Source organism: Hyaena hyaena, unplaced genomic scaffold (assembly GCF_003009895.1).
Source record: "Hyaena hyaena isolate Hyena2069 unplaced genomic scaffold, ASM300989v1 scaffold_85, whole genome shotgun sequence".
Taxonomy (NCBI): domain Eukaryota; kingdom Metazoa; phylum Chordata; class Mammalia; order Carnivora; family Hyaenidae; genus Hyaena; species Hyaena hyaena.
Genome location: NW_024080717.1, coordinates 2,538,750 through 2,556,576, shown reverse-complemented (window position 1 = coordinate 2,556,576; position 17,827 = coordinate 2,538,750). Strand labels below are relative to the sequence as shown.

General features: G+C 42.6%; 1 protein-coding gene across 5 annotated transcripts in view; it reads right to left on the bottom strand.

The window, feature by feature from the left end:
* Positions 1-17,827, bottom strand: part of MID1 (midline 1) — a 157,272-nt gene that overhangs the window by 38,791 nt on the left and 100,654 nt on the right. For all 5 annotated transcript variants that reach the window (XM_039234265.1, XM_039234266.1, XM_039234264.1 and 2 more), the window contains exon 4: positions 10,658-10,765. In XM_039234265.1, coding sequence (XP_039090196.1) covers positions 10,658-10,765 — 108 coding nt within the window. The remainder of the gene's footprint in view (positions 1-10,657; positions 10,766-17,827) is intronic.

The following is a 17,827-nucleotide window of genomic DNA, read 5'->3' as shown; positions in this document are numbered from 1 at the left end:
TTACACGGGTGGGCTCGCTTAGGGAGAATGCATCGGGCTGGCCCCTTCCTGATGTGTGTGATCTGTTGCCTGTAAGTTGTCCTTCAATAAAAGTCCAACAAGTAGGCAGGGACATATGGAAATCCCAGTTAGGGGACTCCTGGCTTAGACAGTCATTGTCTCCTTGGAGAAGCATTGCTAATTTGTTTTATGAGAAAATACTCAATTGCGAATTGCTTCCTTGTTGATGGGGAAAAAAGGTGCTGCCCGATGGTAAGTTACAAGGGTCACCAGACCCTGTCCGTGACTATTCCACTCAATTACTGTCAGATTATAGGGAACGCTGGCACCCTCTCTTATCTCAGGTTTCCAGCTGGGCCGGCAAGAAAATAAAACATCTCCAGAGGTGCAAATGTGTGGCTTCAGTAAGAACCATTTTCTAGAGAGTTCTTTGCAACCCATGTAATAAAACTGTGATGTGAAAACAGGAGGTATTACTATTTCCCACACGATCTAAAACTCATGTGTTAGATTCACAGAAAGAGAGCGTTTTTTTCCACTGATTAATATTTTTCCTGTTGAGCAGATGAGAGAAGGCCAAAAACAGCACAGCTGGGCCGTTTCCCCTCACTGGGAACGTCATTTCCAGGCACTTTGCGCTTACTTGATAACTAAGAACTATTTTGATAAGCGTTTCCCAGTCGGGATAAAAATGCATGTTTGGTTCCAACCTCCATTCCAGTTCCTGATCCTGTCTTGCTTGGAAACGACCCTCAAACGTAATTGACCGTAACCTCTGGGGTAGGCCAAGCTACTGGCACGGTAACCCACTTGACCACGTGCTCTGGTGTCTGAAACGTGCTACAATATGAAGCCCTCTGGCCAGGCACCAAGTTAAAATTAGACTGCTAATTGGAATGGCCGAGCGCCGGGTGCCCCCTCCACGCAGCTTGGGACAGGTCTTGGCCGGCTTTGTGATCATTCCGGAATGGAAAACAGCTCTGGGTGCGCAGGTAGGGAGGAGGCCAGTTAATCTATCTTACAGACAAGGCTGGCTCCAGCTCCCTCCAGAATTCCTGCTAACTCCAAGAAATTCCTTCTTTCTCCAAGTCATCATTATCATCCCCGTGCAACTTTAATCGAAGAAAAGGAAGGAAGGAGATGTCAGAACTCGAGGCCTCTGAGGAACATCTGATTCCAGCTACGTCGTCCTGCAGCAAACAAAGGAAATGAACGCTGCACTGAGAGGCAGCGGCCACAAGATTTCAGGCAAGAGTGAGAAAAATTCCTGAAAGGAGAGTTAGAGAATGAAGTGTCAAAACCTTGGAGCAAACAGTATATGATACTAAGCCTGGTAAAAGCCTTCACTCATTATAATAGTTCTCGTGACCTTCCACAGCAGATTAACCGCGGTCGTTAGTTGAATGAAATAACACTTATTTTACACCAAATTGAATTTAGCTTCTTTTTTTTTATTTAAATGTTTTATTTATTTCTAGGAGAGAGAGAGAGAGAGAGAGAGACAGTGTGAGCAGGGGAGGGTCAGAGAGAGAGGGAGTCACAGACTGAAACAGGTTCCAGGCTCTGAGCTGGCAATCAGCACAGAGCCCGACGCGGGGCTCGAACCCACGAACCGCGAGATCATGACCTAAGTGAAAGTCGGACGCTTAACCGACTAAGCCACCCAGGTGCCCCGAATTTAGCTTCTAACATTACTACATCCAGAGGTAGAGCTAAGAAAGGCATCAAGTCCAATTCAAGATATTAAAAGACCTCCATCAGAGGAAGGAAAATAACTTAGAGTCTCTAGGGCAAACCAAGCCAACAGATTTGTAATCATACAACAGAATTATGAAGATGTTTGATGCAATTCGAACGAAAGAAACATAAGGTCACAGTATTCCTTTGGAATAACTTCGCGTCAATCACTTATCCTTTCGGTATGTCTATCGGTGATAGGCTGATTTTTCCACCGACTACAGTTGCAACAATGCTTGAACTCTATTTTCTTCTTTCTTTTCTTCTATCACGGTATTGGAAATTAAACGTGACATTAAGAGAAGGGAAAAACCCTCTTATATCATGCGTAAGTTGAAGCAAGCCAAAATGAGAGCCTCCTTTGAACACATAGGATGCTTACCAAAATCAATTGCTGGCACAATTTTAATTTTAGCTCAAGTGTACAATTCTGTCTGATACACCAAATTGAAGCATTTCAAAGTGGTGTGCCTAAGAATCAGCGAGGGGTCTTTTTTAAAGAGAACTGCAGATGTTTGGGCTCACTCTCCAATATCCTAGGTAAAAAGCTGTCACTGGAGAGCAGTGAGAATCTGCATTTCAACAGGCAATGAGGTACAGGCACGGGGAGAACTAGCACTGAAAACACTAAGAAGAGGGACACCTGGGTGGCATAGTCGGTTAAGCGTCTGACTCCTGATCTCGGCTCAGGTCATGATCTCACGGTTTGTGAGTTCGAGCCTCTCATCAGCTCTGTGCTGATGGCGCGGAGCCCGTCTTGGGATTCTCTCTCTCCTTCTCTCTGCCCCTCCCCTGTTTGTGTGCATGCTCCCTCTCTCTCTCAAAATAAATAAATAAACTTAAAAAAATAAAACATTAAACAGAAGAGAAAAGGAGAGGAGAAAAGAAAGTAGCAGAGTGCATTCCTGGTACAAAGGGCAAATTAGGTTTTGCAAAAACTGTGTGTGTGTGTGTGTGTGTGTGTGTGCGCGCACGCGCATGTGTGTGGACACACACACACACAAGCTGGATTTGATGTCCTGTGTATTTCGTACTGTGAGTTTCAGTTAAAAAAAGAAAAGAGAAAAACACTGCTCTAAGTTACGTGTTCATAAACTATGGTCTATAAGCCATATTCAGCATACACCTGTCTGTGTAAATAAAGTTTTATTGGCACACTGCCCCATTCATTCATTTATGACTCATCTATGGCTGTTTTCACACTACAACATTGGGCAGAGGGGAGCTTTTGCAACGGAAACTGTATGGCAAAACCAAAAATATTTATTATTTGGCCCTTTACAGAAAAAGTGGGCTACCTTAAACGATTCTGATGAGATGGCCCTGATCTGAACCACACTCTGGGAAAAACTACCCTACTTGGTATACGGCCCTTCAGAATCAGACACCGAGCATTTAGCAAAATAGGAATTTCTTCATTAGAACACACTTCATATATTATTTTAAAAATCTGATGAGACGAATAAAATTTGAGTTTTGAAAAGCAACACTCGATCCTGACACATAAGAAGATCCTTTATATGTGCGTGTTATTGCCACAGGGGACATTTTTCCGAGTTGGCTCTGTTCTTTTTCCCTTTGGGAAGTGTTGATTGCACGCTGTAATTTCAGGAATTCATTCCATACTCATCATGGAAATATCCCGCCCATTGGACCCCCTTTTACGGAGGACATAGGCCTAAATATGCCAGTGTACTTGCTGTTTATTATATCTTAACACATGCTTTTAAAAGTAGCCCTTTGTTTTTCTTTAAATGCATTTTAAATGCTTTTAATCTATGTGCTTTTACATATACTGCAGGATTCCCACCCCAACACTGTTATGTCCTAACAACTGATCCTCAGGCATCACAAATCTCTGAATGGCCAATGAGGCTTGTACTTGGCATTTCAATCAGGCTGAAGAGAAGCCTGAACATATAGTCCAGTTAACTGTCTTAAATTTTGGAGATTTAATACTCTGGTTTCTCTTCGGATCGTATAAATCTTTCACCTTTTAAATTTTGGAGATTTAGAGTACATAAAAGCAGTGAAGAGAAGGGACCCTTTTCCTCTGTGGCTGCAGCCTTCTACCATCGATCTGCGTCAGAACGTAAAACACAGAATTTGCTTAATCTGGAGTCTGCTCTCAGGGAGCCTGGCTTGAGACTCTCCAGTCCGTCCAAGTATAAAGGCTGCCAAGCTTTTTATTTTAAAGAATGCACAATGGTCTGAGGGCAAGAATTACCACTACGTACCAGTGTGTAACAGCCCCACCTGCCCGGCAAGCCCCCGGCCGACGGACCTGCGGCGAGCCGAGTTCCACCAAATCTAACAACGGCCTCGTGATCGGCACCAGAGACACGTGGTGGCGAAGTCACGAGGTGGGTGAAATTCACCACCGCGATCCCCACAATCCTGGTGGTTTTTCCTCCAGCTCCCCACTTCCAAGCGCTGCTCAGTCCCTTCTCTGCATTCAGTGTCGTCAGATACCACCCTGGGCACCCTCACAGGCACCACGTCCACACTTGCACTCCCTGCCCAGCACTCCAGATTTAAAGGGTGTTGGTACCCATGTTCCTTATTCCTCAAATGTACCTCTTACACCACACGCCCTGGCCAGGGACCCAGTCACTGTGAATTCCGAGTTTTGGGAATCAACATTCCTTGGCGATGTGCCAAAGCAGTAACTCAAGAGAAAGCCAAACTGGACCTCATCTTCCCCAAGTAAAGTTTGCTTTCTGACACTGCTTCTGAGATCATGTCCCTGGGCAACTTTTTAATAAGTGAGAAATTCCAAACGCACGGTCTTTCAAGTGATCTGATCAAATTTCCTACACACAATACCAGCTTTACCAAATCTTAATATTTTCATCATATTAGTGTAAGGTTTTTCAAGAGAAAGTGAAATATCATTGATAGCATTGAAGCCCCCGTGTGTCCCTCCCTCATTTCATTCAAGTCCTTCGAGAGGAAAATACCTCTTGTGAATTCAGGGTGGATCGCTCCCAAGCAGGTACCTGTGCCCAAACATTTTACGGGATTTTTTTTTTTTTGCAGTTTATCAAATTTTATAATTCTCATGCCATACAAAAGTGCTGTAAATCTTGTTTATATTTTTGTGATTTGTCCATATGAATACAGATCACCCTAGTCCATTTTAATTTTTGAAGACTGTTCCATTATATAAATATACAACTGTCTTTATTGAGGGGCGCCTGAGGGGCTCAGTCGGTTAGGCGTCCGACTTTTGGTTTCGGCTCAGGTCACGGTCTCACGGTTGGTGAGTTCGAGCTCCGAGTCAGGCTTTGTGCTGCCAGTGTGGAGACCTGCTTAGGATGCTCTCTGTCTCTCTCTCTCTCTCTCTTCCGCCCCTCCCCTGCTGGTGCTTGCTTGTTCTCTCTCTCTCAAAGTTAATAAACATTTAAAAAATAAACAGCTTTATTGAGATATAAGTAACGGGTAACAAACTGTACATAATTAACGTGTAAATTTAGAAGTTGTCACATACGCATAAACTCAGGAAATAGTCACCACATTCAAGACAATGAACACACAGATCACGCCTCCAGTTTTCCTCCAGCCTCTTGGTAAATCCCCTGCACACCCCTCCTTGTCACTCATCCCCAAGCAACCACTGATTTGTTTCCTGTTGCTGTGGATTATTAGAAAGTGTTCTTTCTTTCTTTCTTTTTTTTTTTTTTAGAAAGTGTTATTTCTAAAATTCCATACGGATGTATTCGTGCAGTACATACTATTTTCTGTCTGGTTTCCTTCACTCACCATAATTTATTTTTATTTTTATTTTTTTACCTGTTTATTTATTTTGAGAGGGAGAGACAGAGTGAGTAGGGGAGGGGCAGAGAGAGAAGGAGAGAGAGAATCCCGAGCAGGCTCCACACTGTCAGCACAGAGCCGGTCAAGGGGCTTGAAGCCACGAACTGTGAGATTTTGACCTGAGCCAAAACTGAGAGTTGGAGCTTAACCCCCAGCTGCCCCCCTATTCCCCATAATTAATATTGAGATTCACCAGTGTTGTGGCATGTACCAGTAGCTTGTTCTTTTTTCTTGCTGAATAGTATCCATTATGGACGTAGCACAAATTGTTTCTTCATCTATGGATAGACATTTGGGTCATTTCCAGTTTGGGGCTATTACCCTTCACACTCACATGAAAATTCAAGTACACGTCTTACAGGGACATATGCTTTCATTTCTCTTGGGGAACACCTAGAATGGCCGGACCATGCATATACTAAGTATATGTTTAACTACTTAAGAAACTGTCAGTTCGGGGTGCTTGGGTGGCTCAGTTGGTTGAGTGTCTGACTCTTGATTCTGGCTCAGGTCATGATCTCGCTGTTCATGGGTTCCAGCCCCAAATTGAGCTCTGTGTTGACAGCATGGAGCCTGCTTGGGATTCTCGCTCTTTCTCTCTCTGCCCCTCCCCTGCTCACGTGCATGCACACGCGTGCGCACACACACACACACACTCTCTCTTTCAAAAATAAATAAATAAACATTAAAAAAGAAAAAGAAATTGTCAGGGCACCTGGGTGGCTCGGTCGGTTGAGTGTCCGACTTCGGCTCAGGTCATGATCTCGGGGTTCGTAACTTTGAGTCCCGCCATCGGGCTCTGTGCTGACAGCTCAGAGCCTACAGCCTGTTTCGGATTCTGTGTGTGTCTCTTTCTGCCCCTCCCCCACTTGCACTCTGTCTGTCTGTCTTTTTCTCTCTCTCTCAAAACTAAATAAACATTAAAAAATTTAAAAAAAAAAGAAACTGACAGTTCTCCAAAATGCACTGTTTCATTCTTATAAACAGCATGTGAGAATTCCCGTTCCTCCACATTCTCAACAATACTTGGCATGGTCCAGCTGTTTAATTTTAACTGTTCTACTAGGTAAGAAGGGCATCTCACCAAGGTTCTAACTTGCCTCAGTGACTTCTCTTGATGACTTCCTTAATGACTCATGATTTTGAACATCTCCTCATGTGCTTACGTGCCATCCACACATCTCCCTCTGTAGGGTACCTATTCCGATCTTTCATCTGTGTTGGCCAAGGTTTGTTTTCTTACTAATGAGTTTTGAGAATTTGTTCCATATCTGCATAGAAATACTTTTTTATTTAGATAAACAAATTATAAGTATTTGTCCCCAATCTGTGGCTTGTCTTTACATTCTCTTGACAGTGCCTTTTAAAGAGAAGTTTTTACTTTTGATGAAATACAATCTAATAATTATGTTTAATTTGTGAAGATTTCATTGATGCTTTTCTCATTGTATATAAACCAACCTTTGCTCAACCCAAGGTTCGCCAGGATTTCCTCCCATGCTTTCTTCTAGAAGGTTCTTCTAAGGTTTTTTAAAACCTAAGAAGGTTTTTTATTGTTAAGTAATCACTCCACCCAACGTGAGTCTTGAACTCACGACGCTGAGATCAAGAGTCGCTTATGCCTCTCCGACTGAGGCAAACAGGCACCTCCAAGTTTTATCCTGCTGCTGTCTTTCACATTAGGTATATGATCCATTTAGATTTAATTTTTGTGGATGGCATGAAATATGGATCGAATTTCATATTCTTTTTTTTTTTTTTTTTTACAAATAGTTTATTGTCAAATTAGTTTCTACATAACACTCAGTGCTCATCCCCAAAGTGCCCTCCTCCATGCCCATCCCCCCCTCCCCCCCACATCCATCAGTCCTCAGTTTTTGTCAGCATTCAAGAGTCTCTCATGGTTTGCCTCTCTCCCTTTCCCCCACCATTTCCGCCCTTCTTCTCCCGCTTGTTCCTCCGTCAAGTTCCTCCTTATCCTCCTATACGTGCAAACATAGGATATTTGTCCTTCTCTGCCTGACTTATTTCGCTCAGCATAACACCCTCAAGGTCCATCCATGTTGCTACACATGGCCAGATTTCTCGAATTTCATATTCTTACATGAGGATCTCTTTTCCTACCGGGAGGCTAAAACTCAGTTTCCAAACTCCCCCGGTGGCCAAGTTTTCTTTGTAGTTTCAGTGCCTACATTTTTACCTCCCAAACTGCTAACTTGTTTTCTTCCTATTTCTTTCTCATTTTCCATCCTTTTGTGGTTTCACAAGTTGTTGCTCTTTTAAAATCAAAGCTATTCCTTCATTTCTTTCTTTTTTTAAACATATTTTTAGTGTTTATTTATTTTTGAGAGCCAGAGAGAGACCGAGCGTGAGCAGGGGAGGGTCAGAGAGAGAGGGAGACACAGAATCCGAAGCAGGCTCCAGGCTGAGCTGTCAGCACAGAGCTCGATGCAGGGCTCGAACCCACGACCCGTGAGATCATGAGCCAAGCCAAAGTCGGATGCTCAACCAACTGAGCCAAGGCGCCCCTCCTTCATTTATTTCTTTAAACATCTTTTTAAGATTTTCCCATAAAATGAATTTCACCTGGGGTGAGGTAATGTCTTTGCTGAGTTTGTTGGCTATATTTTTGGAAATGCAAGATTCCTTTGTATGCTCCAGAACTGTGGTTTGAGTTTCAGATTTAAAGGGAAGAAGTTATCCACAGTCCCTTCCTCCTTCACCCTCCTGGCTCAGCCCACCCCGCCTCACCTCACCTGCCGGGTCCTCATTCGGGAACCTGGTATAACCTCTGTCTTTCTGAAGCTTCTCTTCTATATGGGTGTCAGAAGTAGCACAGAGCCAGGCTCTAACCAGGCAACCGACTTGTTTCGGACTCCCAGGCCTGAAGTTGGCTAACAACTATGACTGTAGGCAGAGGTTGGCAAGAATCCTTTTCAGTGCCTTTTAATGAACTCAGAAGCCTTATACAGCCCGTGGCATTAACCAATGAGCCTGATTTCAGTCCCCCGTACCACCCAGAGCACGTCTAGCTCCTTCAGCCATGGGCTTCGAGAACTATTTCTCCATTGGACTTGAAGGTGCTCTGGTCTTTTCCAGACCAAGTCTCCGCTAGCCTGTGTTCCAGCCATAGCCACGGCTTTGCAGGTTTGTCCCATTTCTGGCCCGTGGTGACCTTTCTCTTGTTTTGGGTCCAGCTGTGTCTCTTTGCTTCCCTGCTTTGCTATGTTCTCTCGTCACCGCCACGTGTTTGGAGTGGAGCAGGTGCACCAAAGCACGAACGCCATGCATCACCAGGGCCAGAGCTGGGGACACCCCTTCACTATTTTGATCTGGCTCATGAGAGAGAGCGTCACGCTGGGAAGTTAAGCAAGGGAAAGTCGTGCTGGCCGGGCTGAATAAGGGCCCCACGAAGACGCTCTCGTACTAATCCCAGGAGTTTTTAAACTATGGCACCTTAGATGACACAGCAGACACTGCACATCTGATTAAGGCAGGGATCTTGAGAGAGGGCATATTTTCCTGGATGATCTGAGTGATCCCAATGTAATTAGAAAGGTCCTTAGAAGAGAGGACCAGGAAAGGCTGTGTCAGAGAAGGAGACTTGAGGAGGGACGCAAAGGTCACAGAATGATGTGATAAAGAAACCAGGAGACAAGGAATGCGGGTGGCCGCTAAGAGCCAGAAATGGCAATGAATGGATTCTGCCTTAGAGCCTCCAGAAAGAAACAGCACTGCCAAAACCTTGACTGTAAGGCCAGTGACACTGATTTTGGACTCCTGACCTCCAGAAGGTCAGATACTAAATCCACGTTGTTTTAAGCCACCCAAATCTGCAGTAATTTGTTACAGCAGCAACAGGAAACTACTATGAGCATTGAGAGCCGATCCCCAAACCATGTAAAGGTGACAAATGACCCCTCATGTGCATATTAATTAATTGCAGCTGTATTTCAGGCACTCGGATGTCTGAGGACCTGGAAGACGTCAGGTAGTTAGAGATGTACAGATGTGGCACATGATAATGGAAGGGGAAATATATCCTGTGAGGATTCTGGCCTGACGCCAAGTTGTACCATTTGTATGTGGGGAAAAGTCGCTTCTCAACACACCTGAGTCAGTTCTTGGCCAGGGACTGATTTCATACTAATTTGTTAATTCACTGTAAACAGCTTCAAAATGATTTGATTTGATTGGACTTTGGCTTTTCTGATCATCATCACAATTTACATGTATAGTTTTCAACCTCTATAGACAAAGTAATCTAAAACACAACACAATATTGAAAGTACCTTTTCAATTTTGTATAAACAGAGAAGAGCACATACGTCAGTTATTGTTCCCTCTGTGTACCACTTATTTGTTGCTAATTTAATCTAACTATACATATTTCATTAAGTATGGTTATGAGCAGTAATAATCGAATCTTGAATGAATGTTTCTGTTTTTAAAATATTTACAAAATTACTTTCTGAGGGTGGCAGAGAAATGGGTAAAATAAAATGGATCCTAAGTGTTTCAATAAAAACCATAGGAATCTTAAATGTAGAAACATTAGAAAAGAATTACTATTCATATATCCACACAGGGATGTATGATATAGTGAAACTGTAGGAGTTTTGTCACCACGAAATTATACCTGCCTGAATTCGCTCAACGGCGTGGGAAAACACTTCGCAATCTCTATATAAGATCCGATTCATTTACACATTTACTTAATGCTGTGATAATTGCTAGGATATAGTGATAAATACGAAATGAACTCTTCCTCTGTGGAACTCACCTTCTCAGAGAGAAGAGAGATGAAAACAATGGCCATAACAGACCAGAGGTCCATACTGCTCCATGGAGTTCGATAATGGAGCAGAGGTAATGTAATGTAATCCTTGTATTACAGATGTGCATAGGAGACCATGATTATACAAAGGGGTGGAGAAAAAAAGGTCAACCAAGGGGCTTTGAGCTATGTTTGCAAGACATAAGAGGAGATTATAGAAAATATAGAAAAAGGGGTATTCAATATTTCCTAAGCTAGTGAAATGCGTGGGAGTATGATACTTTCTCCAGTTAGAGACTATGGTATCTTCTGCCCTAGGAATCATACCTTCCCTTCTTTGATCTTGGTTCCGATAATTTGTCGTCTTTGCTGAATGATCTCAATGAGAAGATCACACTCCTCCATCAATTTAGCTTCTTGACGTGATGCATTGACCTAAAGGATAGATAGAATGGTAAGCATTTAATGTGGCCTTTGTTTTTAGTTAAATGCTCTTTAATGTAGACTACTACGTTTCTGGTAATCACTAAAAAGATACTTTAAACGATAACTTTTTCCGATCATACAGAGATGGAAAATAGAGGACTTGCATGTCTACTCCCTACCTTACATCCTTGGAAAACACTGTTATCCAATGACAGCAGTCTTTTCTGTTAAGCCATACTCAGCCTCAGAATCTTTCTTAACACAACATACACATAGCTATTACCGATTAGTTGGAAATGGACACTTGAGATATATTTTGCAATTCCTTCTTTTATATCTTGAAAGAAAGTGTAATGTTGGCCTATTAGACATAAAAAGTAAGCTGAAAAAGAACTAACATTATTCCTTTATGGAGGATAGATGACTATTAACGTCCATTGGACACATTTCCCAAAAGCAAGGTAGCGAGATTATATCATTTTATTATTATAAAATAATATTATTTTTTTATTTTAATAAAATCATATTATTATTTTTCTTTTAACTACAGACATCAACTTTGTATTTAATCGCTATGAAAACATCAAGAGAGAAAGAGGGTGGTTGGATATTTTATTAGTCTTATGGCATAATTTAAAATTTTACTTCTGATATACTTCTGAAAGACCAAGATTCTACCATGAACACAATTAGCTCATTCTTGGCAACTGGGCTTGGGAAATACTCTGCACATGCTATTTCCTCTACCTCTGCACAATCCCGAAATGCTTATTCGCAAACAGAGGCCCAGAAATCACAGCTGTGGGAAATGGAGATAGCATGCTTGAGTTTTATGATTTTAACACAGCACAGAAGTTGCAGTGTTACAGAGAATGACAATGGCATCATTGATGACTCTAGCATGTCTCAGAAAGGAGACATGGCCCAGTCATTAAGCCCTTTTGATTTGGGATACTTTATTTAACTGGAGTAATTCCATTCTCTATGAATGAGATAAACTGGAAGTAGGGTCAGAAGTTCAGGATAAATATCCATTGATGGCTGTTCAAAGGAACAGCAGAGAGACTACTCAAGACATCTTCTTATTGAGAAGATCATGGCCACTGGCCATTAGCAGCAAACTCCAAGATCAGGTCCTATGTCAGATTAGCATGCAAACATGTTGGCTAAATGTTTAATGAACAAAAGAAAAAATTAAAAGATGCTTTGATGGATGAATACAGAATGTGGAACTTAGGCTAGTATTTCAAGGAAGTTCATCACTGGACTCAGTTTCTCTTACCATTACTTTTATGTTGTCATTTCTAGCTCCTCTTCAGGGTTCGCAAATGAAGTTAGCTATCTATAGACATATTTACTCAAAATGCCACTACTCTTGAGAAATTTCTTGTCTTTCCTTTTGACCTCAAACTGAATTTAATAATTGGCTACAACTGAGCTGTGAAAAGGATGGAATCATATTGAAACCATGGGCACATTATGATGGAGAGAGTGAAATTTCTGGAAAGTGGCACCTTACACTCGAAAAGTGTCTTTGAGAGGTGTGCCTGGGTGGCTCAGTTGGTTAAGCGTCTGACTTCAGCTCAGGTCATGATCTCACAGTTCGTGAATTCGAGCCCTGCATCGGGCTCTGTGCTGAGAGCTCGGCGCCTGGAGCCTGCTTCAGATTCTGTGTCTCCCTCTCTCTCTGCCCCATCTCCGCTCATGCTCTCTCAGAAATAAGTAAACAATAAAAAAAAAAAAGAAAAGTATCTTCTAGAATGAGCCCAAGAGCGAAATTATACTTGAGAATACAATCAAGGTAAATCTAATAGGATGTGAGCTCCATAAAGGCAGGGATCTCTGGCTGTTGTGTGGAATGAGGCATCTCTCCCAAGTTTTTTTTCATTTTCTTAATGATGCCCTTTGAAGTGCAAAAGTTTTCTTTTTTTTTTTTTAATGTTTTATTTATTTTTAGGAGAGAGAGAGACAGCATGAGCAGGGGAGGGTCATGCTATTTTATAAAATGAGGTGAATGGTATCTGCTGTCTCAGCCATGTGGGATTATTGTGGTAAATACAGGAACTAATATCTGAGGAAATAACTAATGCTGTGAAGTCACAGACAAATCTGAAGTAGTATTGTCTGCATTGAGAAGTAGCTTTGTTAATAGACTGTGATTTAGTTTGGGATCCATTTCACTCTCAAGATCACTGGGATCTGGGTTACTCTATGGGAGGAAGGGTGTCCCAACTGCCATCATAACATGGAGTCCATTTAATCCAAATTCTGACCATTTGATATTTATGATGGGTAGATTTGTTTTTATAAAAAAAGTAGACTAAAATCCACTTTGTTGAGCCAAAATATGTTTTGAGAACGTTGATACCACAACCACCATTGCTCGAAAATACAAATTCCCAGAAATTTGGAAACATGATGCATTCATTTTAGGCCAAGTATTTTCCTTAGATCTTTCAAAAAACACAGTGTTGACTTTCCTTTGAAACCAGGGAAGTTGAATCTCTTTTTATACTTTGATGAAGCTTCCAAATTTTTGTAACTCTAGCATTCTTATATTGCAAAAGGTACAATAAAAGAAGTTGAATGCTATCCCGTATTTCTAAAATTCTTCCACTACAAAGAAATTTTCCACAGTTTTGCTGTTTTATGTGTCACTTAAAAGAAGTTAATGATTTGATTGGATTGCATTTCTTATATGGGCTATTAATCCAAATATGGGTTTACTGGTTGCTCACAGTGTGTTCAGGTGTTTCCAGTTCCCGGGTTTGGCTTGGAAGCTGGCAGCTCTGGGTTACGATTTCAGCCTTCAATTTCTGATTCACGTCTTTTGATTCAGAATCACTAAGGGTAATGGAAGTGCTTTAAGTAGAGCCAATCTAAGGATGAAAGAAACAAGCCTCCAACCTTCTATCATAGACCTCTACATCGACCTTCTCGGTCCCTCACCTAAAGACAAGAGTGGAATGGAGATAACTAGGAATGATGGCCAGTGGTAGGGGACTCCTGCGTCCCACCTCTGGACCACACTGGAAATAGGGCACTTCTCCTTCAGAGCCTTTGACACTGGAGGACAAAATGTAGCTTACAATTAGGCCTCTTCCCATTCCAGTCTCCTCACTGCAAGCTTTTCTTCTCATCTCAATTATACTCACGAGTAAATGTCACATGAGAAGAAAGTCAAGTTACTTTGACCTCATCTCTGTCTTGGCCTCACCCATGTGCTCAGCTCGTGTCCTCTCTACATCTGGACTTACAGCTTCCTTTCTCACCTTGAAACAAATCATTCCCCCTCATCGTTTCTAGTTCTTAGTGCTGACTTCACCTCTTTGCGAAATACTCTAAAGTAATTCTTCTAAAGTGAGATCTCATCTCAATTCTGTCAGAATTTATTTCTTCTTTCAGGTGTTATTATCCTAGTTTCTAGGCCCTAACGCCTCATCTGAGGCTGCAAGCGGCAAAGCCAATGTCATGCAAGCTCAAGTCTATTCTATAAAACACTTGCAGCCTTCACTTTGAAAGGCCTAAATACAACTATTGGTTCGTCCATCTATCTAATCATTTATTCATTTGAATGATAGCAACTGGGCTCCCAGAGACAGACAAAGTTCACACTGTCACAGAGTTTACATATAAATGTAGGGGAACAGGCTGAACAAGTCAAGAAATGAACAACACTTTTGGCTCATGACACGTACATAGAGGAAATTACGGAAGGTGATGTGATTGAACATGGCTGAGAGTAGGGTCCATTTTATTGAAGGTCAGTCAAGAACTCTCTGACAAGTCTTTTAAGGGGTGAAAAGGAACCAGCCAAAGAGAAAAGGTGTTTGCTGGTACCCCCAACTCTGCTTTTAACAGAGACCTCCTCACAAATTCTACAGCGTATCTTCATCATTCACAGATTCCGTAGCTGCGACTTGTGCCCTCGCTAAAATTTAAAAACCAATCTGGAACCCCAAGTCAATACCTGTGGCCTTTCCGCAATCATGTCAGACACGCTCACGGCATGAGAAAAACGTGAGTCACCCCGCCGGCACCCGGCTGAGGTTGAAGGAGGACACGCTCGGCCTTCTTGTTTCAGCTCTTCTGTAATCCAAGGATGGAGACAATAGGAGTCGTGCAGTGCAGTGTAAGAAGGTCTGGCTCTGGGGCCAGATGGATGGGCTGGGAGTCCCAATTCTGGCACGTGCTAGTGGGCCAGCCCCGGGCAAGGCAGTTCACACTTTGGAAGTTCCTTTCCTCTTTCATAAACTAAACACAATAGAATCTACCGCGACGGTTTGCTTTCAGGATTTAAGATTATATCATCTATGTGAGGGGTGTGTGTGTGTGTGTGTGTGTGTGTGTGTGTGTGTCTGTGTGTGTGTGTTCTCCCCTAAGAGCAGTGGTTCAGTATTGGCCAATTCAGTGTTCCTGGCAACTTTCTAGAACATAACTACCACAATTCAACGAGAATCAATTGTATTTACCTACTACCTAGTGTGTCCGTAATCGTCACAGGTATTTTGGGAACAGGAAGGGTAGAACGAGAGGGGAAATTACGGAAGACACAAAAGAACAGTCTGGCTTGTAGAGCTGGCACCCCACTCCTTCTTATTCCTAAGGCAGTTTTGTTTCTTCTCTTCGACAAACTACGACCATGTCATCCTTTACAGCCTAAGAAAGAGAGACTGGAAGGCCAAGCAATGAACTGAGCACAGAAGGCCACCACTCAGCTCTTGTCCTCGCAGCCCGGAGAACTGAATTCAGCTGAGGGCCATTCGGCTGCATTAACGCTAGTGTCAGATACGAACAGCCAGTTGTAGTCCCGTGGAAGTTGCCAAGTTTATCTGCCTTTGCTGGAAATGCAGTTACATGCACTCATTCCCCGGCTTTGTTAATGATAACATAAACGTTGGCTGTGTTCTCCAGAGCACTTGGGTAGCAATGCCCAGTAAAAAGCTCCCCTCTGTTAAGTTTTATGGTATAATAGTGTGACAGCATTTCACAGAAGGGGTGGGGGTGAGGCGGACAATTTCTTATTTTGTTCCTGTCATATAGGTCTAAACATGAAAAGGATTTAATTACATACACACTAAAAATTGGACTTCGTGTCTGCAAAATGTTCCTTAGCAGTCTGTAAACAGTTTCTAAGTATTTCTAAAAACTTGCTCTTTTAATTTGACTTGTATTCAACTGCAAAATGAGATGTTCAGTGCAGAGTATAAACACCATTAGGTTTCAGACACATGTGGCCTTAACCTCTTTAGAAATATTTTATGGAACTCTTAGAAGACAACATCAACGGGGAAAAAGTATCTAACCAATTCTCACGGGTAAAATTGAACAAATACGTATTTTAGAAATCCTCATTTTCTGGGGCACCTGGATGGCTTAAGCGGTTAAGCGTCCGACTTTGGCTCAGGTCATGATCTCGCGGTTTGTGAGTTCCAGCCTCGTGTTGGGCTCTGCGCCGACAGCTCAGAGCCTGGAGCCTGCTTTGGATTCTGTGTCTCCCTCTCTCTCTCTCTCACTCTCTCTCTGCCCTTCCCCTGCTCGGGCTCTGTCTCTCTCACTCTCAAAAATAAATAAACATAAAAAATTAAAAAAAGAAGAAATCCTCATTTTCTCATTTTGAAACACTTTGTTGAAATGAGTTAGCCATCTCTAGATTTTGAGAATTAGAACCTTTTCATTCCTCTCGTGAAAAGGATATGCTGGCTTGATAGATCATTTTCTATTCACACACGACACAAACAGTGGAGTAAGTTTTGGAGAGGATGAGGCTGATGTGTTGGAAAAAGGAAATTTTTATCTCAGGGTGTTGAGGAAGGAGGGGCACTGGTGTCACACAATTCCAAAGGCCACTATTCATTTTGAATTCAGTAAGAATAGTGACCCCCTCCCCAACCTGTGCAGCCCAGGAGAGCCCCTACCACACGGGCCCATCCTGAGTGCACTCTTGAACTTGAACCATCAAACTGCTCTAAGATTCTAAACTTAGCTATCCTTGAAGTCACTACCAACAGAGATTGAGAATTTCAAAGACAAATGTCAACATTACAAATTTGCCTGGAATTGATCCTCAGGGCAAAAGCAAAGCTGTATTGCGATTCAAATGAAGGCGACCTGGAGAAAGATTAAAACTCTATTTTATTTTATGCCATGTTGGTTACACTCAAGAGCACCTTTCTTTCTTACTACGAATATGTAATTTTGAGGAGCGCATGCATGGCTCCGTCAGTAAGCGTCCAACCTCGGCTCAGGTCATGCTCTCACGGTTCGTGAGTCCGAGCCCCCGAGTCGGGCTCTGTGCTGACAGCTCAGAGCCTGGGGCCTGCTTCGGATTCTGTGTGTGTCTCTCTCTCTGCCCCTCCCCCGCTCACACTCTGTCTGTCTCTCTCTCTCTCTCAAACATAAATAAACACACAAAAAATTTTTTAAAAAAGGATATGTAATTTTGAGTCTGTGTCCACATTTAAAGGGGTTGGTGTTAACGATTATGTCTTAATAACGCTATTATTTCATTCCGTTCTATGCTATAACATCTATAACCATCCCATCTCGCTCAAAAAGAAAAACACTGCAAGAGTTCATTCCAATCTGCCCGGGGCCGGAGCAGCAACGGAAACACAGCCGAACTGCAGATAAGCTGATAATCTGGCCAGGAAGACCAGGGCACAGGGAAGCCGTACGGGCGAGCGGGCCCCGTGCCGTGCCCCGGACTGCTGACCAGGTGCGAAGGGAAATATGAGGATCTGAGGGTGCTTCGGGTTTTATTGCCAAAGGCAGCTGTGATGAACATTCCAGACCCTGGGGCAGAAGGCAGACGGAGCTGCCAGAAGGAACAATGAAAGCGACTCTAACTAACACTTGAGTTTGTATATAAAACTGAGCCAAAAAGAATTGAGTAAGAGCAGGCTGTATTACTGTAATTCATCTAATATGTTTATATGTAATCTTCACCCTGAAACTCTCGCACACCGAAGTCAAATATTTGTGGGATGTAGCTCAAGTAGATGAGAGAGGGAAGAGTGGCCAAGTTCCCAGGGTCCCTGTCTTTGGGGCAGAAACCGGAGTACAGGACAA